At 43.1% G+C, this 15,669-nt stretch overlaps 2 protein-coding genes across 3 annotated transcripts in view; both read right to left on the bottom strand.

Annotated features, from left to right (window-relative positions):
• The window catches only part of ephb6 (eph receptor B6), a 36,217-nt gene extending 34,005 nt beyond the window's left edge, over nt 1-2,212 (bottom strand). Inside the window, exon 1 of the mRNA XM_076737552.1 lies at nt 2,104-2,212. Within this exon, the coding sequence (XP_076593667.1) occupies nt 2,104-2,209 (106 nt within the window). The 5' untranslated portion in view covers nt 2,210-2,212. The remainder of the gene's footprint in view (nt 1-2,103) is intronic.
• A 2,814-nt stretch (nt 2,213-5,026) lies between these two features.
• Nucleotides 5,027-14,517, bottom strand: slc2a3b (solute carrier family 2 member 3b). 2 transcript variants are annotated; one of them, XM_076736996.1, is made up of 11 exons: nt 14,400-14,517; nt 14,090-14,248; nt 10,900-11,004; nt 10,276-10,436; nt 9,516-9,756; nt 9,052-9,214; nt 8,624-8,811; nt 7,760-7,864; nt 7,565-7,666; nt 7,270-7,473; nt 5,027-7,180 (listed from the first exon to the last, which is right to left on the bottom strand). In XM_076736996.1, the coding sequence occupies exons 2-11, from the start codon at nt 14,111-14,113 to the stop codon at nt 6,923-6,925; spliced, it is 1,551 nt and encodes a 516-aa protein (XP_076593111.1). In that variant the 5' UTR covers nt 14,114-14,248; nt 14,400-14,517; the 3' UTR covers nt 5,027-6,922. The 2 variants fall into 2 exon arrangements, with proteins under 2 accessions (XP_076593111.1, XP_076593112.1); XM_076736997.1 differs by having other exon boundaries at nt 14,386-14,452.
• Nucleotides 14,518-15,669: the final 1,152 nt, after the last annotated feature.

The raw sequence follows: 15,669 nt of genomic DNA, 5'->3' as shown, positions 1-15,669 counted from the left end.
TGCAGCTTGTTGCCTTTTGTTCAAAATCAGATTAAACTGCCTTTTCATTGTATGACATAAGTTTCACTAATGATACGAGGTTCATTTGTGGATACGCACAGCTCAGTGAGCATCACTGCAGCTCCACTCATCCATGACGGAATGGGCCGGAGGGGCTCAGGTGTGATCCTGCACAGGCTCCTCCTTTAGTGTGGTGTGTTAATCCAATGTGAACACGCAATCCTCGACACAGATCCAACAATTCAGAGGCCGGCCATGTGGCTCCACATCAATACCTCACATCAACAATGCATGTGGGCGAACGCATCGACACTTCCACAGGCAGCATGTGAGAGTGACAAATCAAAAGCCCTGTCACTCACACGCTCTGCAGTTTGTCTGCATTCAATGAGGTGGCAAACTAGCTTTTATACTCTTCACTGCACGAAATTAAGGCAAAAAAAAAGAGGGACCCTTCTTTCTGGGTTGTGCTGTGAAAACAGACAAGAATAGGGGTTGTTAGTGGTGGATACACGGATGTACTTCAAAAGCAGCAGACAGACAATAAACAATAGAAAGACAGACGGCAAACATATCACTTAGCCAGTCAGTCCAGACAGACAAGTGATCTGCTGCAATCAAAGTCGAGGCAGACGCCAAATCCTTCCTACGTGACATAACTACGTAAATGTTTCAGTTTATGTGGATTTATATGGACGTCCAAGCTATTGGGTTAATACTGTATTACGAAGAGCTCTATTTCAATTACACAAACAGAGTCAGTAGGCCAGTAACACTGTGCAGCCTCTCTCCCTCTCTGTCATTCTGTCTCATCTTAGTCCAGGCCATCTGTTACAAACGCAGCTCAAATCATGTGGCAGGAGGCTGACATATAAGTTACCTCTGTTATAGGCTATTACTGACACACACCTCGCAGTAAACTAAAGCCAAAGGGAGATGAGCATGAACAGGTGCAGCTCCTTCCAACGTGCAGCCAGATGCTTTGAAAGTAATTGCGTGCTCATGGCTGAGACCCTCTCAAGTGTTGGGGACTGGATGCAGGCGCTATGTATAGGCAGACGCCAAAGCATACATGCGACGATGAGAACACACGCTCGCACATTCGTACAGATGCACAAACACACAGACACAAACACGTGCGCGCACAGACACACAGAAAGGCAGCTTGAGTCACCAAATTATCATCAGGTTTCTCAAGTCAGCCCACTCTGATGTGAACACTTCATAGATGGAGTCTCACTTAACTATCAGCCTTTCCAGACACTCTCTCTCTCTCTCTCTCTCTCTCTCTCTCTCTCTCTTCCTGACTCGCTCACTCACTCTGGCACTTTTAAAGACATCTAATATTTCCATTAATATCGAAAAAAGCGTGGAGTTAAGAGCAGAGCAGCGGAGACACATTCATTGAGGAGACAGGGGGTACTTATAACAGCACTGGAGAGGGGGCAGGGGTCTCTGGCTGTCACATCCGTGAGACCTTGAGTGACACGGGGGCCCGAGGTGGCGGGAGGGGGGTACACCAAATACATGGGCAAAGAGAAACGGGTTATGCAACTTATTATTCATTTGTCTCCTGCCTTATTTCCATATTCTTTTGTTGTGGGAGCTTGATAGGCCCTGGCACGCACCTGGCACTTCCAACAAAGTCCTATCTGATGTGCGCGCACACACACACACACACACACACACACACACACACACACACACACACGCACGCACAGACACACTCAGACACAATACAGAGCACGCAAAACTAACGCACACAGGGCTGTGTGAGCAGGGGGAGAAGGTGGTAATTATTCAGGGAGTCCCAAGCTGGAGCCAGAGCCCCCAAAAAATTGAGAATGAATGGGAGTTTCTCGAGGTGCTGCGGCCTTTCGTGCCACAGTTTCACACATTGTCAAAGTGCCCGGCGCTCCCAGAGAGCCACATTCTTAGAGAGCTACAACAGAAGCGTACCAAGTGTCCATCCTTCACTTGTGGACTCATTATGAGCACATGATGGGAGCGCTGTGCAAACTCTCCATCCCGCAATGTCCGTAAACACGCACGTGCGATCACAGGGGTGACGTGAATAAATTCAAGGAAAAGTTTAGTTCTTACCTTCCTCCGCTGAATTAGGCTGGAGAAACACACAGAGAGACAGAAAGACACTCCACATCTCCACTACAGAATGACACTGACAGAGAGAGAGGGAGGGAGAGAGCATGAAAGAGGGAGATAGAGTGAGTGTGTGTGAAAGAGCGAGAGAGGGAGGGAGGGAGAGGTGGGTGAGAGAGGGGGTGGAGTCTGTTTGCTCCCTTTATCTGGGAGAGAGAGAGAGAGAGAGAGAGAGAGAGAGAGAAGGAGAGGGAGTGGGGGGGTGGATGGATGAATGGATGAGGGAAGGAGAAAAATATTTACAGAGCAGCACATACAATAAGTACACTGCCAACGGAGGAAGTAAACAAAACGCTGTTGTCAGAGAGACGAAGAGAGAGAGAGAGATCAGAAAGAGTGAGAGGAGGAGAGTGGGAGACAGTTTTTTTATTTGAGAGAAACAAAGACAGAGAGAAGGCATGGGAGACTCAACAAGAGAGAGTGACAGAAGGAGAAGGAGGTGGAAAAATTAATAAACAAGTTTGCCTGGGCTCTAAAACAACTGTCTAGACATGTCTAACGGCGTCAGTTCCAGCTCTCCTCCAAATCCTCACACACATTTCATTTCACTGCGAGGCCGCCTGGCAGACTGTGTCTCAAACTGTGGCATCCCTCACATGTCTGGACACTGTGCTAACTTGCATTTTTTCAAGCTGTGGCATGTGAGAGTGTCCAACTTCTTTTCCCCCCCAATTTTTTTTTTCTTCCTGATCTCTCTCAGTTGTACCTTTTATGGAAAATGAGTATAATTCAGACACATTTTTGGATGCTCTCCATCCTTCGTGTGGCTTCGTGCTTCCTCTTCCTAACACCCCTCCTCCCCCTCCCCCAGACACACTCCTCGCCTCACAGGATTGCTCATCCAGACAGCATCTAGACACGCACTTAAACACACACACACACACACACAAGCACACGGACCTGAACGCTCGTCTGGCCCGTGCACGCCACCCGCTGGTCAGAGCGCAGCACTGCAGCTTGTTGATGGGCTTTCATGCCCCAGTTCACCGCAATGAGTGAGACTTCAGTAGACTCTTGCAGGGAGATGTTGCCCATTGGCTTGACACAGTTAGATGGCCCCATTCCCAGCCAGCCGGGGGCCCTTGACCCAAGGCTCTTCGCTCGGAGGGGCTGAGGTACAGAAGGTACAGTGGAGAGGGAAATGGATCACAGCCCGGCAGTTATTAAGTGGGGAATAAAAAGCTTTTGATCCATTTTGAGAAACTGTGTGTGCCAGCGAGCGTGAATAAACTCTGTTATGTACATTTTGTAAAGCTGAAATGATTATTGATTAATCAGTTGGTCAGTTACCAGAAAAGTCACTGTTAATCGATCAGTTAAGTAGATTTTTAAGCGAAGATAGCAAATTTAAAAAAATAAAAAATGAAAAATAAAAACAAACAAACAAACCCACTGGTACCAGCTACTCAAATATGAATATTTTTTGCTTTTCTTAGTTTTCTGTGATAGTAAACTGAATACCTTTATGGCTGTTGGTTGACCAGAAATAAATAAAGATATTAAGAGGTCGCCATGAGCTCTGGGAGCTTGTGATGGGCATTTTTTTCTATTTACAGACAATTTGTCAGCAAAGAAGGCAACAGAGTTAGCTGAGTTAGCTTACTTTAAATCCCTTAGCGCCAGATGGCCGCAGGTTGGGTCAAATTCATTTTCCTCAGAGTCATTAAGTCAATCAAATCTGAACACACAGACACTAGAAACATATTTTCAGATTCACTGTGACTTACAGTCTCCGATGTCCGTCGCGAATAAAAATCCGGATATCGTGGAAAAAGACGCTCCTCATAACTTCTGGACTTGCCAGACAATAATCAGTTCCTGTTTCCAAACTGATAATAGCTGATTTGGCATTCTTTAAATTACGTAAATAATAAATAATGTAAAAATAAAGACCCCACCCCCATCTAAAAAAAAGACTATAAACGGCTACCTAACCTAATCGATGCCAACTATATACTTCCTGTTTTGTTTTGTTTTGTTTTCTTCTTCTTCTTCTTCTTCTTCTTCTTCTTCTGCGAGGTTTTACGGCAGCCTGTTTACATCTCTCAGAGAATTATGGGAAAACTTGGAGCATAATTATCCCCCAAATGAAATAAAGAATGATAATGACAAAGTCCATTAATATTAAATTTTCCATGTTCTATTATAAATAGTGTCAGACCAAATTATAACCTGACCCAAATTACAAATTTGAGAATTTGAGAAAATAGGTACATTAACTGATAACAAAAATAATCTTTAGTTACAACCCTGCTTTTTTAGCCTCCTTCCTAAAAACAAAATCAACAATTTGCATGATTTTCCTTGAATGCAAGAACAAATACATGCATAAAACAGCAGCAAAGACCTGTAATATTAAAAGAATGTTTTCTTAAAATACATTTTAAGAGGAAATTCTCTGTGGGGTAAAAATTCTCTTGCATCTCTACATGTGTTCTGGTTTGGCTTCTGAAGCTGTGCGACCCGGGAGAAAATGTGACCTCATAACTCCTCCTCACACACGCACTCTTAAAAATGTCAACACAATCAGGAATACACCTTTTTACAACCCAACTGTTCAGCAGCAGCAGCGACAGTGAAGAACTGAGATCTGGTTTTCAGCTCATGGCTTTATTTCAGTATTTCAGAGTGCTGGTTAGTTCTGTGTTGAATGACAGCACAGCTAACTGAGGTTTTGTCGCCAGGCAGTCGCCACAGTGCAGGAGTGGGTACCAGACAAAATACCTCACAAACCTCTCACACTTTCACTTCAGCACAGGCTGCAGCTCCATTAAACATTCATGACAAGAAACTTGCTTTGACTCATAGTATTACAGACAGAAAAAAAACAGACTCTTTATGCTCATAATTCAAGTCACACATTCCCTTAAAAGATGGACAACTTTATTTCCTTTTTAGTTTCTCAAAGCAAGTGTCACTCATATTATTACGGCAGAGAACAGAGGACATAATAATAGAAAAACAGGAAAGGTCATCTCTTATCTGACTCTCAAGTATATGCTCAGTCTTCCTCAGTTCTGTCTGCGGTTGAGCAACATAGTGACATTTATCATAGTAACAGTATTTCCATAGTGCAAGACAAATCAGTGGCTGTAACATACAGTAGATGAAACAGGATTATGAGAAACAAGCAACCAAAACCATACACTCCCTAACACATATGGCATATTTACATGTAACAGAGAGCCACACACAATACAAGCAATCAGTATGAAGTAGTCTGACTACCAAAGTGCAAACAAAAACGCTGCTGAGCTCAAACATTGACAAGTGCTTCCTTATGAGCATGCGCACATCCAGAGGAAGATGCAACTGTACAAACATTCGCATGACATTTGGAAGCATGCATACTGTGCTGAGATAGCTGATCATGATATGGGAACTGAAGATTCTACAATATATACACGATTTCAGACAATTAGAAACAAATGCAGACGATAAGACATTTTTTGTGCGTTAACCATTGAAATAAATACAGTTTAGTGTTTTTATTCAACGTCACTGTTCAACATGGCTAATGTCTTGTGAGAAGCGTGTTGTCGTTTAATTATCGGTCGACTTGAATGTGTTTCAACACACCCCCCAAACAATGCTTTAACACTGACGAGCACTTTTGATTCGATGTCACAATATTTTAGAGATTGTAAGACATTTTATTTCATGACCTGTGATTCAGAAGTTACTGCTACCTGCAGATGTCAAAAGAGTTTCAAGTACAATGACGGATAAATGCATTTTTTAAGCCATAACAGTCAGAAGCCGATTATGCAGTATAACACGATGAGCCACCTGAGTTTTTGTATCCAACTGCTGTAATGCATACTATAAACAACTGCAGTACAACAATTTCTCTGTCACCCTGGTTGTGCAATGAACTCATAAAACACAAGAGGTTAGGTTGTGTTTTAAAGAGCAGAAGGAGACTTCTTTCAGGCTTGGCAGTGCTAAACTACATCTCATCCTCTTACAAACAATATACTTTATGCAGACAGCACTGATTTACAGAACCGTCCTTGTTGTTACGTATTTATCAGCATAAACATTGCTGACTTCAAACAACACAAAAACATCCTCTACTCTCAGGGGATGCTGTGCTACAGGATGAGGAGAAATATTTATTTTCTTTGACTGTGTTAAATATATTTATTTTAAGTCGGCAGCACCTCCTCCATGTTTGTTCTGTCTATACAAGGCAACATGGTTCCCTCCCCCAAGGCACACCAGGCAGGCAGACAGGACTGCAAGTCAGTCTTTTTTTTTTTTTTTGGGTCAAACCACCGGGCTCCAAAACCGGCTTTTCAAGCTTGACCTCAATACGTAAAACCCCCAAATCCTGCAACCTTTTAACACTGGGGGTAGCTGAAGATCTGGGACTTAACAGAGAACATACGTTGATCCTCTTATATGGCAAGATGCATGGAGCTGGTACTGGGAATGTCAATAAATATTAAGTACTGCTAATTCACTTAGGTTTGACCCATGTTTAAAGTATGATTACATGGGATTCTGTCAATTATTTTAGCATTTGTAACAGCTGAATCTTTAAAAAACATTGAGTTTAATTTTTTTTAAAAAGGCACACTAAAAACATAAAAACCTAACATCTTATTTCTGCATTAATACACTGAGTTGGCTTTTTCTAAACACGCCCCCACTGCTCAGTCGTCATTTGTGAGTTATGAAATATAACTCCTTACAATATCTATGTGCTTGGAACCTGTTGTCTGTCTTGTACCCTGTTCTTCCTTCTCTCTAAGGATGCTCACGGCTTCTCTGGAAGATCGACCATGGGAACCTTCTCTGTGGGGGACATGGGTGTGGCGTCTTTGCTCTCTGGCAGGCCGACGACCACCGCCTCAGGAGAAGGGGACTGGGAGGATTTCCCTGCACTGGCAGCGAATCCCTGAGCGATGTCATCAAAGGTTCTTCCTTTGGTCTCAGGCACTCGCAGGAATGTGAAGATGAAGAACAGGATGAGGAGGATCATGAAGATGATGAAGACGTATGGACCACAGAGTTCCTGAGAGAAGAAGAGAAAGATGTTTGTACAGTAACGCCATGATAAACTCATGTACACCTGAAGATTTTCGAGAAATCATGTGTTCATACCTCCAGTTTAGGGAACCCCAGCCCCACTAGGAAGTTGGCAGTCCAGTTGGAGAAACCAGAGACAGCAATGGCAGCAGGGCGGGGCCCCTGGGAGAAGAGCTCTGCCACAATGAACCAAGGGATGGGACCTGGACCCATCTCAAAACTGGCAACAAAGCCGAACACAGCTACTATGGCCAGGTAGCTCAGAGATGCGTTGGTCTTCTGCTCAGAGAGAGAAACAAAGAGGATGAGGAGATGTAATGAGGAAGAAAAAACCTTGCTGGACAAGAGCAGTTATGCAAACATCACTCACCACCAACGACAGGGAGATCGTCATAAGAAGGGCACAGATAGCCATTCCAGCCAGGCCAATCAGGTGCAACGTCCTTCGCCCCGCCCGCTCAACCAGGAAGAGCTGGAGTCAAAACAAAAAACAGATTTCTTAATAATCCAATAGATATAAGACACACCTCGTATTGAGACACTGCATGTGTAGTCATACACTTACAGAGACAACAGTAAACACAGTGTTGACAACTCCAGCTCCTATGGTGGCGTAGATGGGCTGAGTCACACCAGCTGTGTCAAATATGCCTGTAGAATAATAGAAGACCTGGACAGGGAGACAGAGGAAGAGTCAGTCTTATTCAAGTGAACAAAATGAATGTAGTCTGACATGTTAGCGAGCAGTTGTCTGTTGTTTGGTTATGGTTGACGTGTACAGGGGTTTTTAGAGATTGTGAGCTAAAAAAAAAGACGACAAAAATTTCTAAAGACAGAAACAAAAAGTTGCTGGAAATGACACTGATGAAAGCAGTGAGAGCGGACGAAAACTTTTCATTTTAAGTTGTGGGACATACTAAGATCCTCTTGATAAATGTACCCTCAACTTTTTGGAATAATTACACAGCAGAAACTTACACAAGCTGTATTTTGTATAACTCTTCTAGCTGCTGTGCTACGATTGATATAGGCCATGAGCGTTGATGTGTCTGTCAGAGTTCAATCGACGTCCCGGCCTTTAGCCATAGGCGATAGCAGCTTAACTGTAGTTGCCAGGTCAGACGCAGCAACCGCTAACGCTTAGTCAGCCTGGTTACATGACCTCATTAACAAAATACCGATTACAAACCACTGGGTTTGTCTCTTTCCATTGACACTCAGAGGCTTAAATTATTCCACTCAATCTAACATTGCCTGGAGCCAAGAAGCATCTCTTGTCATGTGCTTGTCATAAACATGTATGATTTCAGTGAATGCTCCTTTAAAGATTCATGTGTGAGATGACAGGTTTATACTTCCCTCTCACTTCAGGCTGACATGTGATAATTACATCCTTAACGCTCCATTATAGGATATGATGTTTACTCACAGCGTTGATGCCGGACAGCTGCTGAGAGAGCTGGAGGATGATGGCGATAATGATTGGTTGACGGTAGTTTGGGGAGCGGAAGAGTTCGAGGATGGTCACTTTCTTTTCCATGGTCATCTTCATCCCTTCTTCCTTCATCTCCTGGATATCATCGTTCACATCTTCACAGCCGCGCAGACGCACCAGCGCTGCATAGAGAAGGGACGAGTGAGAGGAAGTCAGTACATTATTTATGTAAATATAGTGTATAGAAAGGCTGGAAGGGTCTTGGAAATGCTACATTGTAAAAGTTTAATTAAATCACAGGGCTGCCTCATCATGCTTCAATCCACAGATCATTAAAAATTCACAGGTAATTCTCGATTCAGTCTCATTAAAACCTAATGTTGCCGTCTTGTTAGCATAGTGCAAACTGTCTCAGAACAGACCTTTTCTTGCCTCGTCCTCCTGGTTGAGGACGATGAGCAGGTAGCGGGGGCTTTCGGGGCAGAAGGGCAGCATGATGCTCTGCAGGATGGCAGGCAGGATGGTGAGAGCCAGCAGCAGAGGCCACAGAGTGTCTGAGCCGAGCAGAGCCTCCAGGCCGAAGATCTAGAATACACAGACAGCAGGGGATGAAGTGCTTCCTTCGCCTCACCAAACATTTCTGACTGTCTTTGTGTTTGAGGTTGTTTCCTTCTATACGGTCCATTGATCATGTGACCTTTAACCATGAATATGAAGAGAGGAAAAGCTGATATTGATTTTCAACTCATAAAGTTAAATATTTTGTTTGCAAAAGCTGATACAGTATCTTATGTTATCCAGCAGAAATCCTCAGCTTCTGCGCAACCAAATGTAAAAACATCAATAACATAAACTCTAACATGATCACCACACCAGAGCGTCATACCTGTGCCACCAGGATGCCGATAACGACACCCAGCTGGTGCAGGGTGCCAAAGGCTCCTCGGACAGCGGTGGGAGAGATCTCTCCGACGTACATGGGTGTCAGTCCCGTGCACAGACCGCAGAACACACCAATGATCAAACGGCCAAAAATGACCATCTCAAAAGATTGACACAACAGCGACAGTCCCATCAAACCGCCTCCGAGCAGAGCCAGGATATTAGAGAGCAGCATGGACTTGCGTCTGTGATGAATGACAAGGAAGAAAGAAGGTCATAATTACTGAGAGTACAGAGAAAAGCAACAAAATAAACAACCATAAAACACATGTCTAAATAAGGGGGGCTGCAACAAATTATTATTGTTATCAGCAATTACGCTGCAGATTACTGTCTCAGTTAACTCCATGTTCCAGGCTTCAAGACATCACTTCACATGTCCTGTTTTGCCCAATTGTCCAAAACTGAAAACATTTAATTTGCTGTCAGATTTGAGAAATCCACTCATGAGAGACTGAAACTAGCAAATGTTTTCCATTTCTGCTTGATAAATGACTGAAACGATTAATCTGTTTTCGGGGATGCTGAATAATTTTCTGCCAATCATTACGGTCTTAGAGGAAGTAAAGCAAAATAGCTTTGCTTGCTGATATCAATCACGTTCAGTAAACTGCACTAAGAGTCTTGAAAAGGATTTGTCATTGTCTGTCATCTTGCATTAAACCATTTACTGCACCGCAGCAGTTTATTATTGATGTTCTCACCTGCCAAATTTGTTGACCATGGCTCCAACAGAGAAAGACCCGATCATGCCTCCCACACTGAAGATGGCCACAGAAAAACTCCACACCATGGTGTTGGTTCCTGGGCTGAAAGGCTCCCCGTACCGCGCCATAGACACATTCTGGAAAAACCTACGCAGTTTCTGTCAAATCACAGAAATAGGTGGCGGAATAAGAAGTGACTCCTTTTAAGAAAGTGTTGTCTTATGTGATTTGTGATTTTTAAAAAGAATCACTTTGGAAGTTTCTGACACATCCACATGGGGGCAATATAGCTTTCTGAACTGCTCTCAAATGAGCCCAGACACACTGAAAACATGATGACTAGCACCATAACTCTAATGGACGCCTACTTGCAAAACCGCAGATGCAGAACAAGACCATAAAAGCATTACATTTATTCAGTAAATGGCATTGAATCAGTGCCCTTAGCATATTAATAACAGAAAATGAGAACATGTGCGCTGGATCTATTGTGAATCCAGGAATTATGCCCACTCCTTTAATTGTGAAACCTCATCATGAACCATTAAAAACACTACATGTCCTGCCATGTGACTAACATGATGCAAACACACACATGCACACACGCACACACACACACACCTGCTCTGGTGCATTGATGACGCCGGTGTTGTAGCCAAACTGTAGCGAGCCGATGACTGCTGTTGAAACACAGTAGAGAAGGTAAAACGTCACCTTCTTCTTCGGCTGTTGAGAAAGCAAAAGACAGACAGACATGGCAGATTAAAACAATGAGCAGATGGCGTTTATGTACAATCATCCCCTCAGTTTTGCGTGGCGGACATGGCCTGTTCCTGGCTCCACAAAGCTCTTGTTGTTCATAGTGACACTGGTAACTACACACAATGAGCCTTTCTACATCTGCCCTCCCTCCTTGTTTTCAGCTTTTTGCATTAGCAACTCGCAGTGCGACTGTGAAAACTAGGTGTTACAACACTGCACAGGCTCCACGATTTGCAGCTCTGTGGTATTTCTCAGCTAAGTAGCTAAAGACACCCTGAGAGAATAAGACTGAATCCTGTTGAGAATGTTTTTCCCTGCTGGTTTGAGAATTAAAGTGGGCTTAGCTCAAAATAATAAGCTACTACACCTGACATTAATCCCATACATGGCAGTGCTCCCTGCTGGGGAGTGAAATTCGCAATATGTAAAAATATCCAACCAAGCAGAACTGAACGGAGTAAATGGCTTAAATGAAGTCTGCTATGTGGCAGCATCTAGCCAAAAGCGGAAATCCCCAATCAAAGTTTCACTTTGATTAAACAGCTAATGTCCACGTAACTTTTACATTGTCTGTAATACATCAACTGTCTAAGAACTTTTGCAAAGCGTGTTACAGGCTACTGGTCAAGGGCTGATGTCCAAATAGACTCATTAATGGAAGGAAATCCATTTCATCCAGTTTAATCCATCTATTTTCAAAATCTGCCAGCTTTATCAAACCTAACTCGCCTACACAACATCAGTGAAACATTCATGATGCTAATTAACACATTGTTTTGCACAATTTGTAATCACACTCGAGGCTAAAACAAACACTTCCAGTGACAAACATGTGCAAAGACAGGCACAATGAGCTTTGTCTCACTGCACATGATACGACTATCTGCACAGATAAAATAACAAATTCCTCAAACGTCATGAAACGGCATGTTCGTTGGGAACGACCTGCCTCATTATGAACAGCATTTTGAAAGCAAAAGGCAGTTCAAAGTCTCCTGAAAGGAACTGCCTGTTCATTCATCTGAGCAGCCACCTCCTTTTTCTGATTTACTGCGATTCTACAGAGAACTTGAGGTTCTTAAGCTCCTTAAAAAACTGAAAGTGTTTTGGATAAAGGGCATTTGTGTCTGTTCGTATCAGCTGCTCATTAAGTTACCATGAACCACCACATGGGTCAGAATGAAACAACCCACAGGAGGAAGTGATGAATTTCTTGCAATAACGATAACAGAATATTTGCCACACTGAGATAGTGACAATCAGTTATAATTACGCCACAGTGTGTTTCTCTGGAGAACATCATGACCTCGTCTCATAATAAGGACTTAAACAAGTGGAACGCTCTGGTGTTAGTCATGTGAACTATATGTGACAGACAGACAGACACAGTGGAACAGGAAATGCTGCATACATGATAAAAGTGACAGTGAAGGGGAAACAAAGTAACAGAACAAAGACGTGCCAAGGATGAAGGGACAAGAAAGGAAAATATAGAAGACGTGATCTAAGATTTGAGAATATAAGCACATTAAATCTGTTATCTTAAAAAAGAGAAAGACAATAATTGTAGGATTGCATGACATATTTGACTTCCACCACAAGATCATCTCAGATAACCTAAAGGGGGGGATTAAAAACATGTACGGTTGGCGTGGTGGGACAGATCAGATGAGGAAAAAATGAATGTGGTTGTACATACTGTATGTGTACGCATGTGAAACTCACAACTGTATCTGCTGCAACATGCTGGTGTTGAGTAATATCTAGGCAAAACGACTGCGTCTATAAATCAGCCTCTTGCTGTAACAGCGTCAATGAACAAGGAGTGGCCGCATTATGTGGTCGCCCAGGCGTCTGTTAACTCTAGAGAACTTGTGTGTGTTCTGTCGAGTTATGATTAGAGCATACCAGGTAAATGCTGAAGACCTGCCTGAATAGAATACAAATACTGACAACTCCAACAGGCTGATGTTTAGACTGCTTTGACAATGTGGACATTTGGACAATTCATGACAATTTGGAAAGTCATGAAGACCTGAAGACTGAAAACTCCACAACGGCTACTAAATGAATCTCTTAGCCGTGGTTTCCAAGGTCAAGAAATCTGTCATTGTGGTCATTTCCGGTTCTTATATCTAGTTCACTTTTGCTCTAATATGAGATAATTTCACAGAAAGAATAACAATTACGTGTGTCTTCTCTGCAACACTTCATGTTTTTGGACTACACTGCACTGACTCTTTCAATATTTCACTAAAGAAAGACAAACGTCCTCTATGATAATTCAAGGAGTGCACTTCAATATTCGTTGTGGCTTGGAGGCCGGTTACATCAACGCTCATTATGTGAGAATCTGAAGAAACAGGCGTGAAAATGAAGGAACTGCATGCAATATGTTTCAAAAGACAAGCCACAGGGAGGGTTTGCGAAAGCACTCACTAGCGGGCAAATTCAGTCAGTTTAGATGTTTTACAATGTCAAAATTTAAAGTTGAACATTTAATTAGTAACACTAACTCTTGTGTATGTCACTCTGAGCATGCCCTTTTCCTCTGCTCTGTTTTTGTCCTTCTCCTCATTTCTACTTGTCCTACTACCATCCTCTCAGCCCATCTCTCTATGCAAGATACAAATAAAAGCAAGAAACTAAAACATACTCAAGTTCAAACTTGCCACCCACCAGCCCTGTTTCCCACTCTCTCTCTCTTAGTCACGCTCTGAAATGCTCATCACCAGTTCCTGCCCTTGCCAGAGAGGAAAAATACAGAATTGCCAGCCTGTGACTCGTAAATACCACACACTTTTTCATTAGGAGGTGTTGCCTCAAAACTGGCTCTGAGCAAAATCAAACAATGGCAAAAGCCAAGCTGACACTCTTCCTCAGGAACCGCTGGGACGTCTAACTGAAAGCTGAAATTAACGTGGGAAATGTGCACAAACTGAACAGCAGTATCATGTCTGCAGGGTTTAGAGGTTGAAATTGTTCGGAGGGTACATATCGAAGCAGTACCAGCAAACCTTGCAGCTATAGAGGAAACAGTTATATTTACCTTATCATCCTCCATCCGCTCCATCTTTTCTGCTTGACAGACGATATTCAGAAGAAAACTGCAGGTATTCTTCAGATCACAGGGTGAAGCTTCTTAGACTGAGCTGTCTCTTATTCCTTATGAACGCACACCTTCTGTGCAAACAGTCAACAGGAAAACCTGACAAACACAAGAGCAACGTGACAAACTTTAAGCAAACATTCATTACAGTTTCTCAAGGATAAATGTTTAAAGAATCTGATCATCATCATGTGGGTTATAATAGAAACAATGAATACACAAAAGAGTAGACTCACTCTATCCTACAGACCTGAGTGTGGAGCACTCTGCGGCTGCTGAGGCACTTGTCTGCACTCAGTTCAACAGGAGTCAGTGCCCAAAATGACAGCAAACCCCTCCCTCTGCTTCCGTGTTCAGCCTCCTCTTCTGCTCTCTCTAATTATGAAGTGAAAAGAGAAAAGTGATGTAACTCCTTCTTTTCACATTAAATTACTGTCGCTTAGCTTGTTTTAATCAATACACTGGGTAAAATAACATCTCAATGGGCTGCAGTGACTATAATAGAGCACATTACTGCGATGGAGCCGCATGTGATGCCGCACTGATCAAGTGAAGTTTTACTAAAAATGTTCTCTGCGCGCACTTGTGTCATTCTAATATGTGGACTATAACGATACAGACACGGAGTCTAGCACCTCAAATTAACACATGAGCAACACTTTCTTAACTTAGACGAATGTCATGAATGAATCAGCAGGAGGAGTAAAAATAAATGTTTGTTTACCGTTATGTGGGATTTGTGCCAGTCTTTGTTTATCCAGTAAAGCGCTCTTGTCCAGACCTGTTTGCTATGACAAATGTTCACTCCTCCCTCCCATCTGTGTGTTTTTATAGAGTCTGTTACACGTACACCAGCACGTTTCAGTGCTTCAACATTCCCCTCAACTCTCTTACTCATACTTATTTGGATGCGTGCGTAAAAGACGCACGCAGAAATTCCCATCCCGTCGAGTCACTTCGGGTTTACTCGTCTTGGGTCGTAGCGGCGCAGAGGTATTTCCGCTCAGCTGAAGAAGGGGGACGTGCTCGGGCGAGCGTGCGGAGTAGCGATGGAGAACAAACGGTGCCGGTGAAAGGAGGCTCTGTGCTGCTGCTGGCCCGTCGGCTGCCCACCGGGGGCGCGACAACAAAAGGCAATGTGCACGGAGTTCAGATACAAAGCCTGGTCATGCAGAAATCATGAGACCGGCTCAGTGGGTGGCAAACAAACGGGGAGCCCTCCTAATTCTTCATCAACTAATCTTCACAGCCCACCTAAATCCCAGTCTGGAATTTGTCAAGTTCCCCAGAAAATGAAAGTGAGGAGGGCCATTATAAAATTCCCTTGGTGAGCAGGTTGCGTCCATATTGTTTTTTTTTTGGCGGTTTTAATTGGATACCAGGGACTTGCGTCTGATTCTGGATTTGGGTGACGCTATAAATATGGAAATACTCATCTGTTAAGGTATTTGTCTAGAAAAATAGACCTTTAAGTCCAAAGATAACAACTTCAAGACGTGAAGGTGTGTCCGCATCATCTC

The sequence above is a fragment of the Chaetodon auriga genome, chromosome 8, assembly GCF_051107435.1.
Source record: "Chaetodon auriga isolate fChaAug3 chromosome 8, fChaAug3.hap1, whole genome shotgun sequence".
Lineage (NCBI taxonomy): Eukaryota > Metazoa > Chordata > Actinopteri > Chaetodontiformes > Chaetodontidae > Chaetodon > Chaetodon auriga.
The sequence above is the reverse complement of the archived record's forward strand: the minus strand, read 5'-3'. Positions and strand labels throughout refer to the sequence as shown.

Coding starts and splice junctions, on each gene's coding strand:
- slc2a3b (XM_076736996.1), bottom strand. CDS start 14,113: ATGGAGCGGATGGAGGATGATAAG. Junction 10,437..10,899: donor TCATCAATGCACCAGAGCAG/GTGTGTGTGTGT, acceptor GTGATTTGACAG/AAACTGCGTAGGTTTTTCCA. Junction 8,812..9,051: donor GGAGGACGAGGCAAGAAAAG/GTCTGTTCTGAG, acceptor TTCTCTATGCAG/CGCTGGTGCGTCTGCGCGGC.